The 24,253-nt window shown below is 46.3% G+C and overlaps 2 protein-coding genes and 1 long non-coding RNA gene across 10 annotated transcripts; 2 read left to right on the top strand and 1 right to left on the bottom strand.

The window, feature by feature from the left end:
- The first annotated feature begins 689 nt into the window (after positions 1–689).
- Positions 690–3,732, top strand: LOC130684802 (uncharacterized). Its single transcript, XR_008999152.1, has 2 exons — positions 690–3,533; positions 3,590–3,732. It is a non-coding gene; the product is annotated as an uncharacterized LOC130684802 (long non-coding RNA).
- On the bottom strand, positions 3,540–14,490 carry TADA3 (transcriptional adaptor 3). Of its 8 annotated transcripts, none has more exons than XM_057506907.1 (10): positions 14,067–14,084; positions 13,663–13,729; positions 12,731–12,955; positions 11,115–11,365; positions 10,890–10,995; positions 9,525–9,666; positions 9,332–9,435; positions 8,026–8,135; positions 5,783–5,968; positions 3,540–3,784 (listed from the first exon to the last, which is right to left on the bottom strand). In XM_057506907.1, exons 3-10 carry the CDS (start codon positions 12,935–12,937, stop codon positions 3,592–3,594), a joined length of 1,299 nt encoding a protein of 432 aa, XP_057362890.1. In that variant the 5' UTR covers positions 12,938–12,955; positions 13,663–13,729; positions 14,067–14,084; the 3' UTR covers positions 3,540–3,591. The 8 variants fall into 8 exon arrangements, with proteins under 8 accessions (XP_057362890.1, XP_036734366.1, XP_036734367.1 ...); XM_036878471.2 differs by lacking the exon at positions 14,067–14,084 and adding an exon at positions 13,154–13,579 and having other exon boundaries at positions 13,663–13,841; XM_036878472.2 differs by lacking the exon at positions 14,067–14,084 and adding an exon at positions 13,499–13,579 and having other exon boundaries at positions 13,663–13,841.
- On the top strand, positions 14,394–24,216 carry ARPC4 (actin related protein 2/3 complex subunit 4). The gene is made up of 6 exons (XM_036878493.2): positions 14,394–14,576; positions 17,374–17,492; positions 18,709–18,820; positions 20,001–20,096; positions 21,015–21,185; positions 23,370–24,216. Exons 1-6 carry the CDS (start codon positions 14,574–14,576, stop codon positions 23,373–23,375), a joined length of 507 nt encoding a protein of 168 aa, XP_036734388.1. The 5' UTR covers positions 14,394–14,573; the 3' UTR covers positions 23,376–24,216.
- The last annotated feature ends 37 nt before the right edge of the window (positions 24,217–24,253 follow it).

Raw genomic sequence — 24,253 nt, 5'->3', positions numbered from 1 at the left:
TGTTCCTTTTGTGTAGAATGTCTTCTGCCCAGCGACTTCCTTCCCACGTCTTTCCTGAAGCCTTTCCTGCTCCTCTAAGGTGGTGTTAGGTCATTCTCTGCCCCGGCTCCCTGTAGATTTTGTGCGTTCTTCTATTACTGCTCTTATGCCTTGTGTGTTGATGGTCTTCCCAGCTGTCTCCCCAACACTGGAGCCTTAGTCACCTACATAGCTCTTAGCCATGGCAACAGGGTCACTGAATGAAGGAACAAAAGTATCAATGAGAAAACAGAGGTGAGTAGATGGAGTGAATAAACGAACTAGGAGAGTAAAGAGAAGAAATGGTGAGTTCATGCATGCATGAATTATGGTCCATCTGTACTTGGTTCTCTCCAACAAATCCTGAGTCCCAGACCAGGGAAGGAATTTACTCTCTGATTATGTTTCCACTAAGTTCCAGCCACCCCTTCCTTCCTAGCAGTAGTCAGCTGGGACCCAGGATCCACTGAGTCAGTCCCTCAGAGTGCTCAGGAGCTGGACAGGGGCTGGGGACACAAACTGGCTCATATTCCCAATGTCAGGGCTTAAACCCCACCTAATCCTTCCTGTTTTCATGTGCCCTGGTGTTTCTGAAAGTCAGTTGTAAGGCATTTGGGACCCTGGAGAAACAATGATGGTGGGTGCCTATCAGGGCCGAGACACAAAAGGCTTTTTCCCTAATTAATGATTAATTAACAGTCCATGTTAGGACTGTTTCAAGTTAAATTAGAGCCTTGAGATGTTGGAACTATTCTCCCCCTCGTCATGAGGAACCTAGCTTCCTCCAGATCCCTTTGGCTCCAGCAGACACAGATACGGCATAAGAGACTCCCTACCCCACTGTGGTTGTCAGCTGTCAGGGATGATGCCATCTGGGGGTGGTAACTGCTGCTGCACCAGGGTAGCCTCAGAAGGCATTTCAGTTCTTTAGGTCTCAGTGTCCTCTGAGACAGAGTGGTCCATTTCCAACAGAGTGGAAATACTACTGTTTGCCTTATCGTTGTGTGGTGAGAATCAAGTAAAGCCTGGAGTAAGGTAAAGCCCAGCACTGAACCAGGCAGAGAGTAGGTGTGAAATAGAGAGTAACTAGTTTTCTCATAACTAATCCTTGAAAGTTAAGTCTTTTCCCTAATGAACCGTGCCCAGTCAGTGTACTAGGGTTCTTCCTAGTATCTATAATATCTGCCTTCCCCTCACAGTTCTACCTGATTTTGGGATCTCAGCTCCCATCCTGCCTCTTCCACAAAACTGTCTGTATCTGGAATGCTCTACCAAGGATGCATAGAGTACTTCGGAACTGGCCTAATGAATATAGAAGTGAGTGGTTAATTAAAAACGGGGTCTACATGCAGGGCTGCCACATATGGCTGCACAGGTGCATTGCCTAAGCTTAGGAGTACTGTAGGGGAGTAGGGCCCCAATGAGTTGTGTAAAGAGGTTGTGTCTGCAAATAAAATGGACCGAGTTTGATTTTTGACTCAACCACTTATCAACTGTTTGATGAAGCAAGGTATATAACCTTAGAAGACTCCCATGTCCTCATCTGAATGGGATGTTATTAGTACCTGCCATATGTAGTAGTTGAAAAGATTGTTTAATGAGCTTATAATGTGCCTGGTACAGAGCTAATATTTGCTGAGCAGTTAAAATTAATGTAAACTAAGTGTGGGTATCTTTTATTTATGAGACGGCTATAAGCAACTTGGGGACAATGAGTCACTGAAAATTTGCAACAGCTATGCCCCGCACCCCCATACCTAGCAGGAGGCAAGGCCCCATGCTGCCCTCTCTCTCAAGGCCCTACTCCATCTTTCTTTTTGCTAAATCCACTTTTATTAGCCCTTTTTTAGTTGACAAATGGCACAACTCCAGAGCAAACTAGCTTAAATCAAAAGGAGCATGTGTGGGCTGCCGCCATTGGTAGGACCAATGGAGGTTCTAGGGTTCTAGCTTCATCATGTGGACTCTCCTTTTCCATCTCCTGCCTCTGCTTCTGTGAGGTGGCTTTATTCTCAGGTTCTTCCATGTGGGAGGAAAGTGGATCACCAGATGGTCTAACCTTACATTCTATGGCTTTTGATCCAAAAGAAAACCATCCTCTCCGCATCCACAGAGCAAACTTATGGAAGGCCTCTGACTGGCTCAGCTCAGGTCACATGCCCATCCTTTACACCAATCATCATGGCTAAAGGGATAGGGTACTGTGATTGGCTAAGCTGGGGTCATATATCCACCCTAGTTTGACATCCCTACAAAACCACAGGGAATGGGGAAGAGGCAGTTTTACAAAAGAAGTGCTGGGCATACGAGAATGTTAGCTGACCTTACCATCCTTTGTGGATCAGTTCACAGGTCACTTTCTCCAGGAAACTTGCCCTCCCTTCTCCCATGTGAACCTCGACCTTCACACTCTGACTAGTCTGGGAACAACTTGAGGCAGGGACAAGAGCTTATTTATTCATCTGTATCTGCCGAGCTTCCGGCCCAGCTTGTGGAAGGATTTATTGGTAGCCTGTGCAGCGTCCATTTCCCCTTCCCACTCAGATCTTTGTAGGTTCCACCCTCTCCCCCGACTGCCTAGGACACTTAGTCAGCAAGCAGATTCCACTCTCACTAGTTTAAGCCCATTAGAGTCATCCCTTTCCAGTGACTAGTTAGGAATGGGACAGTGAGATTTAGTTTGGGCCAGTAAGTCATAAGGATGTCTGGGAAAGGCTTCTTGCTCTTCCGGGTAGTGCATGGAAGCCAGCTGGCTCCCTCCTGCCCTCTCAAGATGTACCTAAATGAGGAAGCATTTGGCCTCTGTCAGCTGCTGCTGGCTGCCACTGACCATCTGTGGGGAACCGACTTTAGGCAAAAGCTGACACTGTGGAAGGGCAGCTTGGAAACATCTGGGTCCTTGATGGCTCTGCTGAATTGCTAGATTGGCCAACCCAGGGGACCAATCTGCCCCGGGGCCAGCAAGCCCCTAGCCACACCTTTTCTTGTCAATCCAATTTGAGTTGGAGGTGTTTTGTTATCTGTTATCTGCAGCCACAAGTATCCTCAAGAAGTTCTTCCTGAAATGAATGACATGGTGAGTGGTCACAGGCTGAGAACCACTAGGCATGCCCTCCTGAACTTTTGCCATCCACACCAGTTCCTTTCCACCCCGCAATAGCAGACATTCAGAGATGCTGGATGCTTTTTTAAAAACCACAGTAGTCACTTTACTCTTAAGTTTGTACTTTTACAAAACCACAAAGGAGAAGTCCTTGAGGGAAAGAGGGGTGGGGGTAGGGAATGGGGGGTTGGTGAAGAGGGGGAAGAGGAAGGCCCAGAAATAAAGTCCCCCCTTCATCTTGGGGATCAAGCAGAGACTGGGTCCCAGGACAGCCCAGCTGGGCCCCCCATGTCCTGGCTATACAGAGCTAGGCCAAAAAGACCTCAGGGAAAGGCCACAGTCCTCTAGAGGCTGTCACCATTTGACAGGCAGCCACAGGCTGAGGGTTCCAGCAGCCCAAAGAAGGAAGTGGGTCTCCCACCTGCCCCTCCCCCAAGCCAGGGGAAGGCAGCCTGAGGAAGGGGTGAGCACTACCCGTCCAGCAGTTTTAGGATGCTCTCACGCTCCTTCAGAGTCTTCCAGGCCTGGTCCTTCTCCTTCTTGGTGGGGGTCCGCTTCTTCTGCCGGGCAGCCATGATCTTGCGAAAGGCATCCATGACCTCATTGTCTGCCATGCGGACCCGCTGCCTCAGCTCCTGCCGGCTCACCTCCTCCTTTGCCAACCTGTGGGGACCAGCCAGCCAGGTGCTGCAGAAAGCCCATCTCCAGAGTGGGGCCCCTCTGTCTTTCAGACTGAGCCTGCCCAGCACCCCAGGTTGGCACTGCTGCGGACGGTTGCACACCAAAAAGCAGTTACTGAAACACATTTATATTGTGCTATGTGCTATTGCCTTAAGCTTTTATAATATTTTATTCCTGTGCTTCCAGTGATGAAACTGAGGCTCAAGGCAGGTAAGCAAACCCCCAAAGATCCCATGACTAAGTGAGGAGGAGATGTGAATCAAGGAGATAAGCTTGAAACAATCTTTATAAAAAGGGGTTCTGGTGCCAGCAGACCTGCTTACTTGGCAACCAAACTCCAGAGCAACCTAAGGGTCTCAGCAGCCTGAAGTCTGTAAGACGGGTGAGATGCCAAACTGACCCCTCTGAATGGTATCCAACCTATAAATTCCACTGATGGTGGAGCTGGAAGGTGGCTTAGAGATCTGATCTATTCTAAGCTGTTAATTTCCCTGAAGGGGAAGCTGCGGCTCAGGGCAAGAGATGCCTTGCTTACAGCCCTGCAGCTGGCCCACCACAGGGCTGGGGCTGAGCTCTGGCTGCCAACAGTCCCCAGCCAGTTCTGCACTGCCCATTCCTTCGGTATCTGCACATACCACTTCTCTCTCTGACTTAATTTCTTCCTCTCCCCTCCCCCTTACTTCCTCTACTTCTTTCATCTGTATTTTCTTGCCCTGGAGAGGGAACTAGAACTCTAGATTCAGCCTTGGGCTCAAGTCACAGCTTGGCTGTCTACTGGCTGTGTGACCTTCAGCAGAGCACTCACTTCACTGGGTTTTTATTTCTTCATCCGGTTAACAGGAAAAATACCACCTACCCCCTGGACTTAGTCGAGGAGGGGGTACATAAAGCCCCTGGTACACAGTAAGCACTCATTAACCCTTACCCTGAAATACTCTAGCAGCTTGTCAGCAACTACTTCTCCTTTTAATGGTGCAGGTCTTTACCAATCATCCATTTGTAGACCGCAAGCCCTCTGCCTCTCTTCCTAGCCCCAAACACAACATCTAAGAGACAACAGAGTTGGCCAAATGAATGAGTGTGCCCTGCCCTGCTGGGACTCTGGCAGAGAGGCAGACAGCACCTGCCTGTGAAAAGTTGGGCTGTTTCTGTCTTCCCAGTACAAGGGCAGCCGCCACCATAATCTCCCTCCAGATGTCACCTATACCCTTGCTGTGGCCAATGCAGGGCAAAGATGGAGGGGAGTCAATACAAAATGAATGACATCACAACCAATTCCTTGAAGAGCTAGTCCTATGACACTGGGCAACTTCTAGTAAAGGGCCAATAATCATCACACATATCCAACAAAATGTTAACAGTTGATAAATCTTGGGGGAGAATATTTTGGTGTTTATTGTACTGTTTCAGATTTTGTATGTATAAAATTTTTCATAAAAATATTTTGGGGGGGAAAGAAAAAAGCATGCAAAAGATTTAAAAAATTAATCACACTAGTCATTTCCCTAGTCATTAGGGAAATGCAAATTTAAACAACAATGAGATATTACCTCATGCCTGTTAGAATGGTCATCATCAGAAAGATAGGCCTAACAAGTGTTGGCAAGGATGTGCAGAAAAGGGAACCTTTGTACACTGTTGGTGGGAATGTAAATTAGTATAGCCACAATGGAAAACTGCTTGGAGATTCCTTAAAAACATCACTGGCCTGTACACTTACAAATGGTTTAGAGGAGCAATTTCACATTAGGTGTTTTTAACCACAATTGTAAGTCAGAATGTAAATAAACTGCAGATACCTAACCCTTGTCTGTGGAATTAGAATCTTTTGAGACATAACTGGTGGTGTAGTGCCCGACACTGGTATTTTTTCAAGGCTCTCCAGGAGATTTACAGGCCCTGCCAGGTTTTGGAAGCCTATCATAAAGCCCCCAGAAGATGACCAACCACCCCCGACCTATCCATCCTGTCCACACTTACCTCAGCAGGTCATGCTTCTTGGTTCGATTGTGAGCACTGAGTGCTTTTAGCTCAGCCTGCCGTTTTCGCAGCTCCGCCAAGACCTCATCCTCTGAGTCCTCTGCAGGGCGGTCCTCCGACTCCAGCAGGCCCTGGGCAATCAGCTCCTCCTTTATGCGGCTCTCCAGGGACTTGGTATGTGGCACACTGCAGGGGAAGACAGCCCTCAGTTCAAGGGCCAGCTTGGAAGGAGGACCCCTCAGAGGTTCCCAAGGGGCACTTGGGAACACTTTCTCTTTGGATACCCCCTCTATATCTATCTAGATATAAAAATGTAAAGAAAATATAGGACTTGAAGTCATGAAACTCTTAGAAGAAGACAATCTAGAAATAAAGCTTGAGATGAGTCTTGATAATAATTTTTTCAATGCGACATCTAAAGCACAAGCAACAAAAAAAGTAAACAAGTAGGATTACATCAAACTAAAAAGCTTCTGCACAGCAAAAGAAACATCAACAAAGTGAAAAGACAACCTATAAAATGGAAAATAAGATCTGCAAACCATAAATTTGACAAGGGATTAACATCCAAAATATATATTCATACAACTCAATAGCAAAAAAAAAAAAAATTAAAAAAATGTGTGAAGGACATGAATAGACATTTCTCCAAAAGACATACAAAAGGCCACCAGGTACATGAAAAGATGTCAACACCACTAGTTATTAGGGAAATGCAAATTTAAACCACAATGAGATATTATCTCTTGCCACATCAAAAGACAAGTGATAACAAGTGTTGGTGAGTATGTAGAGAAAAGGGAACCCTCCTCATTGTTGATGGGAATGTACACTGGTGTAGCCACTAATGGAAAGCAGTATGGAGGTGCCTCAAAAAATTAAAAATAGAACTACAGTATGATTCAGCAGTTCTAGTTCTGGGTACTTATCTGAAGAAAATGAAAACACTAACTCAAAAAGATATTTGCACCCCCATGTTCATAGCAGCAATATTTATAGTAGCCAAGACATGGAAACAACTGAAGCATCCACTGACTGATTAATGGATCAGTAAGTTGTGGTATACACACCCAAAAGCTATTATTCAGCCATAAAAAAATGAGGAAATCCTACTATTTACAACTCTATGAATGGGCCTTGAGGGCATTATGCTAAGTGAAATAAGTCAGAGAAAGACAAATACTGTATGATTTCACTTATATGTGGAAATAGACAAAGAGATCAGACTTGTGGTTACCTGAGGCAGAGGGTCATGGGAAGGGAAACTGAAGGAAGATGGTCAAAAGGTCCCAATTTCCACATATAAGGTAAGTAAGTACTAGGGATGTAATGTATATAACATTGTGACTATAGCTAACTGATGTATGATGTATAGGAAAATTGTTGATAGTGTAAATCCTAAGAATTCTCATCATGAGGAGAAAATTTTTTCCTTTTTCCACTGTAGAATCTATATGAAAAGATGAACGTTAGCTGAACCTATTGTGGTAAGTAAGCACTTCACAATATATGTAAATCAAACCATCATGCTGTACATGTTAAACTATACATGTATGTCAATTATTATAGAGACACATCTGGTCTTGTTTCAAACATAGGCAACATATACCCAGTGTCAAAAAAGTACAGAAAAACCTATAATGCCAACAACCAAGAGGAAACCACTATTATTTTCTTATATGTTACTATTATATAATTATTATTATTTTGCTATATGTTATTAATAAGTAAAATGCATATTTTATGTTGTTATATGTATACTATATATACCCAGGTTTTGTTACATATTATTCCCTACTTTTATTATATTATTTCAGCTTTTTCCCTATGTGCACAAATTTAAATGTATCTTAAAAATAGGATCATACTATCTGTATTGTGCTTCAACTGACATTTCCCCATTTAACACTCTATTGTTTACATCTTTTCATGTCAATTAACTCTGTCTGCCTAATGTAATTAATAGTTGCAAGTTATTTCATCATATGGAGTTACAAAAATTTAGCCAATCAGTCCCCTTCAAGTGGACATTTAGGTTGTTTACAGCATGAACGGTGCTGACAAAAAAGCCTGTAATAAGTCTGTGCATGCAGAAATACTGGGGCAGCAAGCATGCTGGAGACTTTTATTGGGTTTATCAAACTGCTCTCAGCTTTACTATTAAGGAAACCTTCCCATGTCGAGATGGAAAAAAGTTAGCAGAAGCAGGGCCAAATGTGGACTGTGGATAGGATGCCACTCACCTGAAGGGCTTGTTCTGATTGCGAGGAGAGGTGCTTGCCCCGTCAGCCCCTGATTCTTTCCCAGACATGTCAGGAATAGGAGAGTCCTCCATTGGGGAAATAATATTTTCCTAGAAGACCACAGAAAGGGGGTGAAAGAAGAAAAAGCTGTAGTATTTCCATCTGCCTTCTCCTCTCTGACCTATATGGACAGTCTTTGCAGACCGGAAATAAGTTTTTATCTTTCCCACCCCACCCCATCTGGGAAGCCTTCCAAACTGACTCCGAAAAGCTTTGATCATTTTAGAAATTCTTTTTTGTATACTGTCTACATCAGTACAAGGTGGTGGCACAGAAGAGCAACAGTAACATTCAACAACAGTAATGAGATAGCTAAGGGTTTTAAGTGTTTGCAGTCCACCAGACCCTGTTGTGGCAGATGCTGTTCAAAAAGCCATTCTTGCCTTTCTTCCACAGTAGCTAGGCTCATGGCTGCCCAGCCACACTGCACATCCCAGCCTCCCTTACAGTCAGGTGTGATCATATGACAAATTTTCTCTAGTAGGAAGTGGTCAGAAGAGTTAAGAGCCACAGCCCGTCATGGCCCATAAACCTTCCTTCAAATACCCTTCCTTGCTCTTTTTCTGTGGGATTGAAGTGGTAAGCATACCGAGAGAGACTTTCCACAGATTGCATGTTTAAGATGGCAAAGTCACCATAGTTGGGGTCCCTGTCTGAAGGTGTGGGGCAGAGATCTTCCCCCATCCCCAATCTCAGCCAACCTGGAACATAGACCCTAGAATATTATATGAGAGAGAAAAAGCACTATTATGTTTAAGTCGGAGAGGAAACTAAAGTTCAGCGAGGTGAAGGGATGTGCATAAGACCAGCCAGTGGGCATAAAGGAACTCTGAACCTGGGATTTGAATTCTGCTTCTAGCTATCAGCTATGTGACCTCAAACAGTTCCCTTTTTATGAGCCTCAGTCTTCTCTTATGTAACACAAGGCTAACCACTGTCCTTGCCTTCAACAAGAGGATGTTTGGAAAGCCCCTTGCACAGGGCTCAACCCTTAGCCAACGCTCAGCAAAAGCGTTGGGGTAGTCACTACCTTTGGGGCAGGTTAGAGACTGAGAGGAGAATGAGAGGAGCTTCTAGAATACAAGTGATTTGAAGGCTAGTTACACAAGTGTGCTCTTTTGGGAAAATTTGTCAATCTGTACATTTGAGATCTACATACCTTTCTAAATGTATGATATACTTCAATAAAAAATAAACATTAAAACAGAAAGTAAACATAGTTCCTGTTTTGGGTTGGGGTACTCACCTCCACCAGGGCCTGTAGGAGGCGCTGAGTAAGGGCACCAAAGGGGCACCCATCTTCTGGCTGCTCATGCTGGGCCTCAGACTTCTTTAGCAGGGCATCCACATCTGAAGCAAGAAAAGAGGTGGTAGAGAGGTGGGCTGAGGTCATGGGAACTCAAGTCCTGGCCTGGGGTGGGCAGGGAAGTAAGGCCTACCTTTAGTGTCCAGTTCGGTCAATGGCCCCATGAGGCCTTTCTTCTTGTCAGCCACAGATGCTGCCCGGGCCCCATCCTTCTGCTCCTCCAGCAGGTCTTCCTGTGCCCAGCGCTGGGAGTAGTGCTTCCCCAGAGGCGGGATCTGTGGGAGAGATCGCACCCAGCCCCAAGGGGTAAACACTGGCCAGCCAGGCCTGGACTGTGTGGGAGTTTTTGGGCACCGAGGCACTGCCAGCAGGATCTTTCTTCATTCCTTCACTTATCTGTCTCCTACCCCAGGGATGAGGACTAGGCTTGGTGCAGGTATGAAGAGACAAAGGAGAAAAAAATCTCTACATTCACAGTCTAGTAAGGGAGACAGAAAGGTACATAAAGAACAAAAACACACAGAACCCAATATGGAACAATTTCGGAAATAAAAGGTGTGGAAAGGTGTGTGTCCATGGCCCATCACAGGCACAGCTGTTGTCTCTAGAGAGAACTAGGTGCCTTAAGGTCAGGAGAGGGAATTATCTTTTGTATTGATTAATTTTATTACTGCCTATATGGATTACTTTTTAAAATAATTTTTTTAAAAATGCAGACAAGTGAAGTGATAGAGGTTGAATGAGGTTTTGGCAGCATAAATGAGACACCAGCTTTCTGCCGGTGAGTCTGGAAATGTGTTTCCATGGAGGTAACATGAGATTAGGGCCTTGAAGAGTTAGTCAATTTCAAGGGGACAAAGGCATGTGCAGAGGCCCAGAGATCAACAAGGACCCTGTATGGGCCTAGAGTAAGGGCAAGGTGCTTGGTGGGGCTGGTAAATGCAGCAGTGAAGAGGGAGCACGGCCAAGGAGACTGCAGAGGGGTGCTTGGGCTGTGCCACCAAGGACTGAGATACTTGGACTTGATCCTGAGGGTAACGGAAGTCAGGGGAGGCCTGGGAGCAGGGCCGGGTTACACTGATCCTGACAGCTGACACATGGGAGAGTTCCCCCCACTGCTTTTCTGTACTTTCTACATTTTCTTTAATGGAACCTGTTTTATTTTCATCATTAAAAAAAATGAAAGGTCCCTCTGGAGGCAACAAAGTATTAAGAGGCTGGTAAAAGCTAATGAAGGCATAAACCAAAACAGAGGGCATGGAGATGTGAGGACAACGGAGGATCTCATGAAGTAGATGTCTTCAGAAGTGGTGACTACTTGAATGGGGTAGAGAGGATGAGTAAAAGGAACAGGCTGAGAAAGCTGGATGATGGGTGGGCAGACAGAAGGTGGGGCAGGGTAGGGGAAGAAAGATGATACATGGCTTTGGGATCTCTGATTCTGAGGCACCTCTAAGTCCTCTTGTTCACCACATCTATCATGGCCTAGAGTTCCCACCTTATAATGTTCAGCCTCATCTTCTGGGGGTTTCAGCAGCTCCTCTAGCGTGCGCACCTCCTCACTGGTGATGTCGGCACAGTAGGGCTCCACTGAAGCCCAGAACCTGCAGGGAGAAGCAGATCCTGAATGGGCAGCCCCTGCCCAACCAGCCTCAGCCCCAGGTCCCTCCACAGCCTTCACTGCCCAGATCCCAAGGCCCCACTGTGATCTGTGGCCCAGAACCTGTTGGGGGCATCATTTTTGGGGATCCGTGGTACATCAATCGGGTCATCAGTGAATTCATATTCCTGAATCTTGGGCTGAAGGTTTTTGGATTTGGGCCGGCCAGGGCCAGGACCTGGCCCATGTCCTGCCTTCCCTTCCAGTTTCTGCTTCTTGGGCTTCCCATGTTTTGGGGGAGCTCCAAGCTCATGGTCTCGACCCAGCTTCAGGAATCGTCGATCACCTTTCTTATCCTGCCAGTCAGTGAGGATCTGAAATTCACAGAGACTGTCATTGGTGGGGAGAAGGGAAGACACAGGACAACTCTTTCTCCCAGTGAAGAATGAGGATCCACAACTCAAGGAGGCTCCGAGGTCTTTCTCCATCCCCTTTTTATTTAGCAAACTCCTACTCATCCTTCAAAACTCAGCTCCTTTTCTGTGCCCATCTCACAGGACTTTATTCATATATTTCTCTTCATTCTATTCATTTGTTCGTACTCTGATTCACCTCTGTATCACTCAAGCTAGTCATATAGTGGTCGGTAGAAAGGTCAAACAAATTATCATACCCCAGTGTAAGTTAGCCGCAGGAAAATACACTGGTGGTTAATTTCCAGTGAAGGCAAGCAAGCCTCCCAGCAAAATTTCACTTCAAATGTCACCACAATTAGAAAGCCTGTCTGCATCAGTTTCCTAGCTTTTGGGGCTAAAATACAACTAACTGTGCCACAGTCCCGCTCAAAAGCTTTAGTGGATTCCCAAGGACTCCCTAGTTAACTCTATTGATCCTTTGAGGTCCAGGTAAAATGGCCCCTTTTTTGTCTGAGTCTCTGGCACTGTGTACCTCTACCACAGGCCCAATTATGCTGTTTAGTCCTTCTGGAAGAACAGCATATTTTATTTTTTCAACTAAATTATAAGCTTCTGGATACTAGGAAGCTCATCTTAACCATTTCTGTTCCCCAGGATCTGGCAAAGCACCTGGTACCCAGGGCTCAGGGAATGTTTGTGCCATGAATAGAAATAATCACAGTAGTCTACCAATCATTAACATTTGAAATGCTTACTTAATGTCAGACATTGGGCCAAGTCTCTGCAAAAAAATCTTTTTAATCCTCACAAATGCTCTCAGGTAGGTCCTATTATTCAGCCCAGTTTGCAGATAGGGAACTGATGCTCAAAGATAGGCAGTAACTTTCCCAACGTCACACAGCTAAGAAACAGCAACACTAGCAAGTGCTAAAGCCAGGATTCAAATCCAAGACTCCTCATTCCACTTCCCCTAGTATCCTGACAGGTTTACCTCGTACTTGTCTGACATGCTCTGCCCTTTAATTGGCAAACTCCCCAAAGGCCAGAACTGTCCTAATTATCTACCTCTAATGACTAGCATTATGAAAGAGAACATAATGGGGGATGAGGGTCAATAATTGCTTAGTGAATTAGAAATATTGTAATTGATAAGCACCATGCATATTCTTGTGTATTTTACAAGTCACATAATCCCTGTTTGGATCTCTCTGTCGCCCTCTAAGCTCCTATGCCCCAGGCCTCAGCAGATGAAGGTAAATGAATGACTCAAACCATAAATTGTCACAGTCCATTCCTGGTGATATCCCCTCTGTAGGGTATCACCTGAGTTTCGGCCTCGAGCACCCGCAGGCGCCGGCTGGCAGAGGAAAGCAGGGTCTCAAGTTCCAGCTGTAGAGTGTCCAACTCCTCGATACCGATGCCATCATCCTCAGAGCGAGCCAACACCGCTGTGTAGCGTGGACAGACCTTCAGATGGTCCACAGACTTGAAGTCGTGGAACTGCAAGGGGCAGTCTTTCAGCTCACTCATGGCCCAGGATATGGGATCCTGTGGAGAGAGCCATTGATGGGACATAAAAATGGCAGAAGAAAAATCCAAGGACTCCCTCCATCCAGGGACAGCTTCAAGGAGGAAGCCAGGCTTCAGTATCCTACTGAAAAGGTTGATGGCACAGCTCCTACTCAACATTTACTGTGCACCAAGCAGGGTACAGACATTTCACCAGCTTCTCACTTAATTTCTTACCCGATCTCAAGAGCATGGACCACGGTGATCTCTATTTTTCAGATTAAGGAAATTGAGATTTTGTAAGGGTTGTACATGCCGAAGTTTACCAAGATGCAGTCTGAATCCAGGTAGTTTTGAGTCTGTGCCCCTAACCACCATGACATACTATGCCCTGTTTCTAATGTACTTCCCTTTTGTTCTACTCCTCCCAGGTTCTGCTAAGCCTGAGTTCCAGCCACCCCATTTTTACAATGTTAATGTTCTCTGTGCCTCCCAGCCACTCCTTGGGGCACACCTTTCCACCTTGGCCACTTCTCTTTGCCCTTGACAGTGGTTAAGAATAGGCTGGTAAGCCAGACACACCTAGGTTCAAGCCCAGGTTTTACCATTCTCTATTTATGTAGCCCTGAACATGTTAAATTTCCTGAGTCTCGGTTTTTTCATCTGTAAAATAAGAGATAAAAGTCTGCGTCTATCCTCCCATAAGAAGTCTCAATCTGTAAAGTGGGGATACCAAGAGTACCTACCTCCCTGCGATGTTGTGAGAATTAAGAGACGATGCTCAAGAGCCCAGTTAAGAGTCCAGTTCAGTGCCTGGCACAAAAGAAGTGGAACTGCTTAACAGCGGGCCCCACCCGTGGGTCGACCCAACGTCTCACCTTCAGGATTCCCTCCTCCAGGGACCCCCTAACGCAGCCCCCGCCCCCTCTACCTCCTCACAGCGGCCTCCTCCGGCCCCCCAGGCCACGGGCGGGGGCGGGGAGTTCCGGTCGGTAGGAGCAACCGCCCCGGAACTGGCTATGGGCGGGGCCCCCGCAGTTGACGCGAGGGCGGGAATGGGGAGAGTCAGCCCACTCTAGCTTGCGGGGAAGGGTTTAAGGGCCGCAAGTGAACCTACTGCGGGTGGGGCTGGGGTGTGCCTCCGGCGTACCCTAGGGAACCGCTCAGAGCTGGGGGGCGGGGCTCGGCAGCCAGGTCCTCGGCCAGGCAGTTTGCCCCAACGAGCCCCAGGGGATGCAGGTAACAGGGGCGCGAAAGGACAGGGGCGCAGAACCGGAAGGAACGAAGAGCTCCTCTGCCTCGCCTTGTCCTAATAAGGTGCCCAACGTGAGGCCGGGCTGCACCATTGCATGACTATGGGGAAAGACGGCGGCAAAGACACCAAGAAGGCCAAAGTCACAAGCGAGGGATGTATGGATAACGGGAGAGGCTTGAGTACCTATTTGAAACTTCAGGGGTCTAAAGATACCAAGACAGCCCTAGCGGGAAAACTTCCGAGGGACCCAGCGTTCCTAGACTCTCCTTTCCCCGCTCGGGGCATAGATAGTGCCGTCCGGAAGTCCGGGCGGAGACTGAGGCTGCGCTTCTCGCGAAAGGGCAGGCGTCACGGGGCTGGCCACTTCCGCACTTCCGCTTTCCGGCCCAGCCAGCGCCCGCGATGGTGAGCGAGCCGGGCCCCCGGGCCAGGGACCCCCGCTGTTTTGTCTCAGAGCTGTGGGTCCTGGGGGCGATGCGGCTTCGCAGCGGAGAGGCCCGGGGCTGAGGGATGCTGGGGAGTGTGGGGGCAACGAGGAGGCTGGGAGGAAGAGAGCAGGGAGGGGGCTAAGTGAGGAAGGGTTGAGCGGGGGACGCTCTCTCTCGAAATAGTCCTTACTGGCTTTCTGATCTGGCTTTCGAGGCAGGTAGGGAATATTCCTGAGGGATGCAGGAAGCCGGAAGCGGGGCCTCCTGGCTTGTGTTAGAGCCCCGAAGGCGTGTAGGAGGTCTCACAGCCCCGTAGTAGGGCTGCCGCGGCATTATAGTAGGGCTGCCGCGGCATTATAGTAGGGCCACCTCCCCACTTAGCGTAGGAGACTTCACTAAACACACTGCCCTGTTCCTTCCTGCCACCGCTTGACCCCACAGTTTCCCAAGGAAAGTGTCTATACTTCCTTGTACCACGTTCCTCCTTATCCCCTGCCTTGCTTTTGTCCCAATGGAGGGTCTCTTATGTTGCCTCTACCCAAGCCCCTTCCTGGTCAGAACTCAACCATGTTAGCCTTATTGCAGTATGTGAATTATATTACTGCTGATCCCTCCCTTCCCGGAAATCCTTCCTTTTGATAAATATGGGTATTCCTGGGAGCTGAGACTTTGGCTCACCACCTTCGTCTTTTTACTCTCCCTGATGATACCTGTCTAGTCTCCTGGCTTTGATGACCTGTGTATTCTGGTGTCCTGGATCTGTCTTCTTAGCTCTCTTTTAAGGTTTGCCTGGATTTCTTGACACCTTGAAATTGGGCCGTCAAAATTCATCTTCTCTCAAACTTGCTCTTCCTCCTATGTTCCTTATGCTGGCTGTGTGTCCTCTTACCTCAGCCTGAAACCTGAGATTTCTTTTTTTCTAATTGAGGCAAGTACCCTTTGGTTTTTTTTAAAGTCAAGTTTTTTGAAGAATTACATGACACAGTGTCTATTTTATTTGTGAACGGGGAGACGTCAGGAGGCTGGCCACCTAAAATTCACCCTTTGCAAGTTTACCATCTATGAATTTTGACAAACACAATCAACTAACCATTACTACATCAAAATACAGAACGTTTCTATCACCTCAGAAAGTTCCCTCCCTCTGCCCTGTACACCCCAGGCAACCACGGGGTTTTTTTTTCCTCATATAGTATTGCCTTTTCCAGATTGTCATATAAATGAGATTCTTAAGTATGTAGGCTTTGTAATGTGGTTTCTTACCATAATGCATCTGAGACTCACCCATGTTGTGTATCAGTAGTTACTCCTTTTTATTACTAAGTAGTATTTCACTATATGGATGGATCACAGTTTGTTACGAGGTGTTTTTTTTATTGTTATCTTCTACGTCTTAACGTCAGTACAACTCCTGTACTAACTCTCTGCTTGTCCTCTTCATCGCCCCAGTCCAAGCTCTCATCAGCCTTCCTTGAATAATCCTCTCTGCCTTATGTTTCACTTCTCTAATCCATTCTCCACAGAGCCGTGATGCAGCTGTAGTTGTATAACTTCCTCCTCAGAAAGCTCTAACAGTTCCTTACCACCTCAAAAGAAAAGATACACTCTATAACTTGGCACTTGAGATTCCCCATGAATCTTCAGGCTACCATTGCAGCCTCATTGGCTGGCTCTGAAATGTTTCATACGTACAGGAACATGGTACCCATTACTACTGCTGGAAATCCTTATGCCCTTTTGTGTTATTCTAACCATTTTTAAGTTATTTCATAACTTAAATATTCTTCAGAAAACAAGTAAGCCACTGTCTATGCTAGGTACAGAATGAGCTAGGTGTGGGATATGTAGATTTGAATAAAATAGACGTGGTCTGTTGACCATGAGACTTAAATTCTGGTGAAGAATGTCATTGTAGGTTGTAATAAATATTATGAAGGGGGGAGTCAAGAAAAGCTTCTTGGGAAGGAAGAGACCTTCCCCAAATAAGCCAAGATCTGAAGGATGACTTAAGCAGAGAGAGGGAAAAAGGCTTACAGATAGATTGTTAAGCTTGTGTGATGCCCTGAAGTGAGAAAGAACTTGGCTAACATAGGGAACTGAAGGTGGACTGGTGTAGCTAGCAGCTGAGCTCTCTACTGAGAATGTCCTCCTTTACTTTCTCTCACTGTAAAATCCACCTAATTCTATTTTCATCTTCAACAGCAGTTTCTTCTGCAAATACAACTTGTAAACCTAATTATGTCACATTTCATCCTTTTTTATAGTGTGGTTATTTTCTGTCTCCCTGGCCCAGTTGAGCTATTTAAGGGTAGAGGTAGTCTAATCATCTTGAATTCTCAGCCCCTAAATCAGTGCCTGGTTCACAGTAGACTTGTCCATTTGTTGGCTCAAAAGACAGAGTATATAGGGGCATCCATAGGCCTCTAGACCAGTTTCTCAACAGCAGCACTATTTGAGGCTGAGTAATTCTTTTTATCCATTGTAGGATGGTTAGTGATATGCCTGGCCTCTGTCTGCTAAATGCTAGTAGCACCCCCACCCACATTATGTCAGTGAAAAATGTCTTGATGTTGCCAATGTTGCCAGATGTTCCCTGGGCAGGCAAAATGGTCCCCTGTTGAGAACCATTGCTCTAGACTTAAAATGGCACCTTGAAGACCTCGTCTCTTCTGTTTACTGTTGTGTCTGAGAGTCAGGCATCCATGTAGCTGGAGTAGGGGGCAAGTGGGTTTGGTGAGACAGATTCTGATCCACCCTTGTGGTTTTCCCTGTAGACTGCCACTCTCCGCCCCTACCTGAGTGCCGTGCGGGCCACATTGCAGGCTGCTCTCTGCCTGGAGAATTTCTCTTCCCAGGTTGTGGAACGACACAACAAGCCGGAGGTGGAAGTCAGGTAGGGAAGGAAAAGGTCATGGTGGGAGTGATGGGTGCAGAGATGCAGAGATGACTCTTTTCTAGAGGGTGCCATGAACTTTTGTCAGGATAACTACAGTTCATGGGTTTTGTGTTACTGCCAGATGAACAATGGTTCTCATTTTGAAGTTCAGAAAATAGGGTCAGTGGGTTGGTAGAACAAAGCCCAGGGGAGAAACTACTCTGGAGCCAAGATTGCTTGACACGATACATGACTTTCCAGAGTAGGGCTGTTTGTGAAGTACCTTCTGTGTCATTATTGAATCTGCTGGCAGTTTAAGGAGAAGATAAGGAATTTATTTACCCGAGGTGCCATCTCACATCCTTTTCTAATGAAAAGATCAAGGATTTCCCCCTTACACTAGTTTGACTCTCATCACCTACTCCAAATTCCATAGTTTGGATTATTTTCCCTCATCTAGTTTATGTCTTACAAGTAAATTATTATTTTTTCCCTTTAAAGTTTAGTTTGGGACATGCATAACTGTCAATCAGTTGATGAATTTTTAAAAACTGAGGATGTTAGCATGTGCTCTGTTAAACTGCTTAACATTGATTTCCACTAGGCATTTTAAAATAACACTTTACAGATACCATAACCACAGTTAATTACCACTACAAATATTGGGGATTCAGAGGCATCAAAATGAAAACTGAGCAGAAAGGGGTCTTAATGCCAAATAACTGAATCATTCTGGATTGATAATTAAAGGAGGCCAAACTGTTTGATTATATCTTGTTCTGATCTCTAAGGTAGCCTCTCTTCTCTCATTCCCTAAATGGTGTATGGGTTTGCTTATAATTATTAAAATAAGAGCTGTTGTTTGTAAAGCTTCTACCATGTGCCAGGCATGCTATTAGACACTTGACCCTTTTTTGATCTCTCTTAGTCCTTGCGGATGGTAAGGAATCAGAGTCATTTTACAGAAGAGGAAATTGAGATTCCTACGGAGTAACTTGCCCAAGGACAGTAACAGGGAAGGCTAGGTATCAAAACCTTTCCTTCCTTACCCCCGAGCCTATGCTCTTTATGTTGGAGAACACACTTGTTGCTCCCCATCTTGGAGCACCTCTGCTTGAGGTCTCCTATTTCTTGGACTGTGGTCTCAGATAGTAATTCCAGGACCTGCTGTGGGATCTCCCTGAGCATTCTATTCCTCCACAGTACCGAGGCCTCTGTGACATTGTGCTTTCAGGAGTAGCAAAGAGCTCCTGTTACAACCTGTGACCATCAGCAGGAATGAGAAGGAAAAGGTTCTGATTGAGGGCTCCATCAACTCTGTCCGTGTCAGCATTGCTGTGAAACAGGTGAGCTCACCACCGAGTCCTTCCCTCCCCAGGAGGCCAGGGATCCTCATCCGAAAGAGTGTTGTGCCAGAATCAGGGTTCACAGTAACCTAGGCTTTATTTTCTTGAAGGTACCCAGGAAATGATTTGCCAGACTCAGCAGGTCAGTAGAATAAAGAGAGTGACCCCATCTTCTAGGTCTTGCTGTGGATTAGAAGTCAGGAAATGTAGCAGCCAAGGCCATGGGTCAGATTGGTGTCAGGTCATAGAACCATGCCTGAGGAATGAAGAGTAAGTCCAGTTTAGGAAAACAAATACTGTCAGTACCAATTTGACAGCCCTAAACTCTGCAAAATTAGGCTAAAAAACAAAGTGCCATTTCTTATATTTCCTCAGGAGGCATTTCACAAATGTCTGACATTACCTCTACCCCCATAATTTTTACCTGGACAGTTATTTGCTTAATAGATTTCTTTAAATTGACTGACTTTCTTTCACTTAAATTTGGAAAAGAAACTTTATGCCCTGAGTGGGAAAATAGAGAACTTGCCAAATACAGGAAGCACTTAAAAAAATAAACACAGTGAAAACAAAACAGTATTACTAAGTTCAGACTACGTACTATTGCCTTCAAAGGTTTGCACCCAGGGACCTGCTCTTTGTTAAAAGGGAGTTTAACAAGTGTTGGGGGTGTTAAGGGCATACCAGCACTCAGCTGCAAAATTCCTCCAGAAATAGAGTTCAGCAGGGAGAACCTTTGGGGATTGTTTTATGTTCAGAGTTATTAAAGAGGAGACCACCTGAAGTCATTTCTGATGCACTGGATGGTATGTATCCCAGACTTTGGAAAACGCAGCACTAGTTTCAATGAGAAAAGGAAAGGCAACTCTTAATATAGTTGTGGAGTCTGGAATGAGCATATAAAAGACTGGTTTGCTGGAATTACGTCTCTGGAATGGGTGAAGATGAGATCATGATAATGTCCCATTAAGTTGGTGAGGCTCTAATGTAGTTGACCGTCCTTCCACTTGGCGGCCAAATGCCCTATAGTTCAAAGTTCAGGCAGTGGTCTCTCCCAATACCAACCCCACTGCTCCTAGCGAGCCTGGGGAAAACGGAGGGTGAGAAGACCAGGCTACAGGTTTCTGTTGGTCTAGGGAGTCAGCTTCAGGGAAACAAGTTTCTCCTTTGCTCTCACCAGGCTGATGAGATCGAGAAGATTTTATGCCACAAGTTCATGCGCTTCATGATGATGCGAGCCGAGAACTTCTTTATCCTTCGAAGGAAACCAGTGGAGGTGAGGCTGTGTGATCCATGTGTGAAATACCTGGGATTCTACCACTGAGTCCCTGGGATTATTACTAGAATTGGGATTGCTGTTTCTCCAGCTGGAGAATGCTCACTGTCTTGAGTTGAGAGTCAGCCTTTGTTTCGGCTGGTGTGGGAGAAAGGGGGATCAGAAGCTTAGGAGAGGTTGGGTTTACCTCAACCATGGAAAAGGCAAAAAAGGATGAACTGCATCATCTTCCCAGAGCTTGCAGTCTAGTGGCAGAAAGGGCATAAGGAATCAAATGCTTTCTAAGCTGTGTCACCAACTGAATCATAGTCTCTCAAGGCCACAGTGACATTGGCTCAGTTGCTGGCTAACTTTGTACTTGAGTCCTCCATACCCTCCCTAGCAGATCATCTTAAAATATCCTCAGTGACTGAGTAAGTGCCATGCAGAACAGCACGCACCATTATCGACTTAACAGACATGTTGGTCAAGCTTATTCTCATTCTGAGCTAAAATCTCCTTATTCTAGACCTAACCTTTGGGGCCACCCAGAGTAAATAAAATTGTTCTTCCACATGCAGCCCATCTAATACCAAAGACCTCAATCCCATCCTTCTCCCACAGCGTCTCTCCTCTTGTTTCCTGTTTGATTAGATTCTAACGTAAGATTTCAGATCCTCTTCTCTCCCCCTTGGCTTACTCTGAATGCAACTGTTTGTGCCACAGATAGTCTTCATGAGACATCTGACAGACACAAAATTGGATCCAACAAAGACACCCCACCAGTGCATGTGGGCTGCTGACTGAAGGTCACGTAGCTTGGGAAAAGATCACAGCCAGTTGGAAGCATGTGGCTGAGTGGACATGGCCAGCTAAGTACCCCTGGGATGCTAATTCCTTCCTATTCTTTTTCTCCTCCCTAATGTCTTCCTTTCCTAGGGGTATGACATCAGTTTTCTGATCACCAACTTCCACACAGAGCAGATGTACAAACACAAGTTGGTGGACTTTGTGATCCACTTCATGGAGGAGATCGACAAAGAGATCAGTGAGATGAAGCTGTCGGTTAATGCCCGTGCACGCATTGTGGCTGAGGAGTTCCTTAAGAATGTAAGTAAGGGCCTTCCTGCTTTCCTTTCAGAGGTAGAAGGAGCCATGGCTTGTGTTGAGAACTTGGCATCTGGTGGGAAAGTGGTGCTAACAGCGTGTGAATATTCCCTGAGTCCTCTGGGACATGGTGGGCAACAGGTCAGCCAGGTGCCTTGGGGCTGGAGGCCCTGAGGTTCACTTTTGAGAACATCAGGGCATTTTTCATATCTGGGTGTCTAGAGAATGCCTCTCCTAGTTTCTCTGTGGTTACTTAGACATTTATTTTAGATCTCAAAGTGCACACAGTCCTTCCCTATATCTAGCTCAAACTCCACGTAAGAAGCTAAAACCGCATGTGGATTTTCTAGGAATATGGAACAGTTAATCATAGTGGAATTTGGCTTCTCAAACAGACGTAAATATTTTCCTTTAGCAGCTGTTTCTCAGACTTAAAGTCATGATTTCTTAACCTGTTTTTCATCACTTTCATGGCTCAAGTCCTCTAGATCCATCTTCAGTTGTTTATGCCTTCTGAACTGCAAGAGCCTGCAGCCCTCTGAAGAGGACGAATTGTTTACATGGACAAACTGATGACACAGTTGTTCTTGTTTAGATATTCAGGACATGCCTTCTTTTTTTGTTTTCTCCCTTCTTCCAAACAACTTTGGTTTGTTGACATGTTCTGCTCAGAGTTGACTACTATCCCTAGGTAGTAGATTGAGTGTTTATTCCTACTTCCAGGGCGTACAGACTCAGCCCAGAAGGAGTTCAGATTCCTAAAAATGGAAATGATAACCACTTCCCCTGGGCTTTATTATACCGAGGGCAGCCAGCCTACAGAGTAGTTGAACTGTGCACACAGGGTGGTATGCTCATTGAAATCACAGACTGGAGTCAGGCCACCTGTGTGTGAGTCCAGCTCCTCTGCCTACTCGGTCATGTTAATGAACCTCTCAACTAAGCCTCAGCTGTGAAATGTGACTATTAATAAGTACCTTCAGTGTGGTTGAACATTAAATGAGGAAATGTATATAAAACCTATCACCCAGTACATGGTAAGCTTTCCGTGTATTGAGCACCAGAGTTCTATGGCCAGGGCACTGGAAAGGCCTCTAGGTTGAGCTGAAGAAAAATAGTTCTTGTCCCAGTTTAATATTTGGCTTATTCATTTGACAATCTTTTACTTATTGTGATAATTGCATTTCTATAGTTAAGTGCTAAAAAAGCACATTCACTTATCTATTACCTAAAACAAGTCTTTGAATCAGGTGTTGTCCCATTCTCCAGTTGAGCAAAAGACTCTGGAAGTTAAGTCATCTGCCCCAAGTTCCTCAGCTGCTAAGTAGAGGAAACAGGACTTGCAGCTAGGATTTCAGACTAGAGATCTACAAGTACTACAGCATCTATCAGGGGTCACACACACAGGTGCATACAAGGGTCGGGCAGGTAATGAAACAGCGAAATGGGCTATTTGGTGACCTTGGGACCAGATGCCTCAGCCAGAGGATCACCACCACATAGCTTTGGATCTAGTGTGGCTTTATCTTCCGGCTTTTCAAAAGAATCCCAATATCTGAATTTGCATGCAGTGTCTCCCATTTTTTCAAGGTTGGCAACTAATTCATATTCTTTTAAACACTGTGTAGGCCAATCAGTGCTCATTTTGAGCTAAGTTCAGTCTCTGGGCCATTGGTCCACAAACTGGTCTGTAGAATGTCCAGGGTTGATCTAGATACCATGAGGGATTCTTGAGGGGAGACATTGCAAGGGCTTGTCCTAGTTGTAGAACCACCCAGAGCTTGACACAAAGTAACAGACCAGACTCCGGGTCCCTCTGCCCTTGGCTCTCTTGAGTCCTCAAGCCCTTGCATATGAACACCCCCATCACAAGTAGTGAACTTCAGTTCACCAAGCAAGGCACTGGGACAGGGCTTTATGGCAGCCTCCATGACACAGCCAGCGGTTGCTGAGGAAAAGCCCACTCAACCTTTAATTGCTCTGCCTTTTCTAGCGCTGAGTTTAAGGCCAGTGCCCCAAAGGTCACTGCTGAAGGCTGGATGGTTAGAGGGCATGTAACTCCAAGGTGTGCTTGGACCCAGAAATCTGAGCACAGTGGCAGCTTTCAGATCAGCCCTCCTCCCCGAGAGCGAACCTGCCAGGATACAGCAATAACCATCATTCACCACATTTTGGTTCTCTTGACAGTTTTAAACCATGTGGCTGGATCTTGTGGCCTTCCCCCTCAGACTCCCCCGTGTCTCTGCAAAGATGTCCTGGAGTTACTCGCCAGCGCGGCAGTGGCAGCAGCGACAGCAGCGAAGGGGAGCTGGGGTGGGGTGGGCCTTAGACGAGGGAGAGGGGTCGTGTGCTTGCTACCTGAGCAGTGGTGCAGTGGACCTGCCCCAAGGCCACATGTGCCTGGTCAGGCTGGCTTCTGATGTTCAGTCCCCTGGGCTGGGACATTTTTTTAATGCCTTGAAATTTAAACCCTATGCTTGTAGGGGACTGTAACCTGTTTTTTCTTTTTTCTTTCTTTTTTTTTTTTTTAAACAATCTCCACCTCTTATTGGCTGTGACTGGTCCCAGTGATTGTATCTTATTGGTCGCTGTGGGTCTGGGCAGGCCTGGAGCCAGAAGGCGACTACTGTTCCTTCCCCAAGCCACCCCAGCTGGGTGGGAGGGAGGTTTCAGACTCCGGTTCCTCTCCCTTGCCCTCTTCCTCGCAAGCTTCCTTGGGCCTGTGGAAGCGGTGAGACCTTCTGCCAGCTTCCTGAGCTCTGCCTGAAGATGGCCACCCACCATGCCTAGGAGCCGGGTCCTGAAAGCCAGGCACCTTCTGGCCACGGGGCTGCCTTGTGCCCTCCCCACTGAGAAGGGCCGCTGTTGCGCCTTGTCAGCGCAGTGCCTGTTAGAGGCAGAGAAGTGAGTCCTCCAGAACTCCCTGGGCAGGGGCCCTCCTTTTCTGCTCCCACGCTCGCTGTACCTTTTCTTATTCTGGTGGATCCTGCCTCCCCTAATTAAAGTCTCTTCTTGCCCCTTTGGGGCTGCATGAGGTCTGTGCTCTGTTGTGTATGTGAAAGGAGGGCAAG

The sequence above is a fragment of the Manis pentadactyla genome, chromosome 1 (assembly GCF_030020395.1).
Source record: "Manis pentadactyla isolate mManPen7 chromosome 1, mManPen7.hap1, whole genome shotgun sequence".
In the NCBI taxonomy this organism is placed as follows: domain Eukaryota; kingdom Metazoa; phylum Chordata; class Mammalia; order Pholidota; family Manidae; genus Manis; species Manis pentadactyla.
Note: the sequence above shows the minus strand (reverse complement) of the source record. Positions and strands in the feature narration are given on the sequence as shown.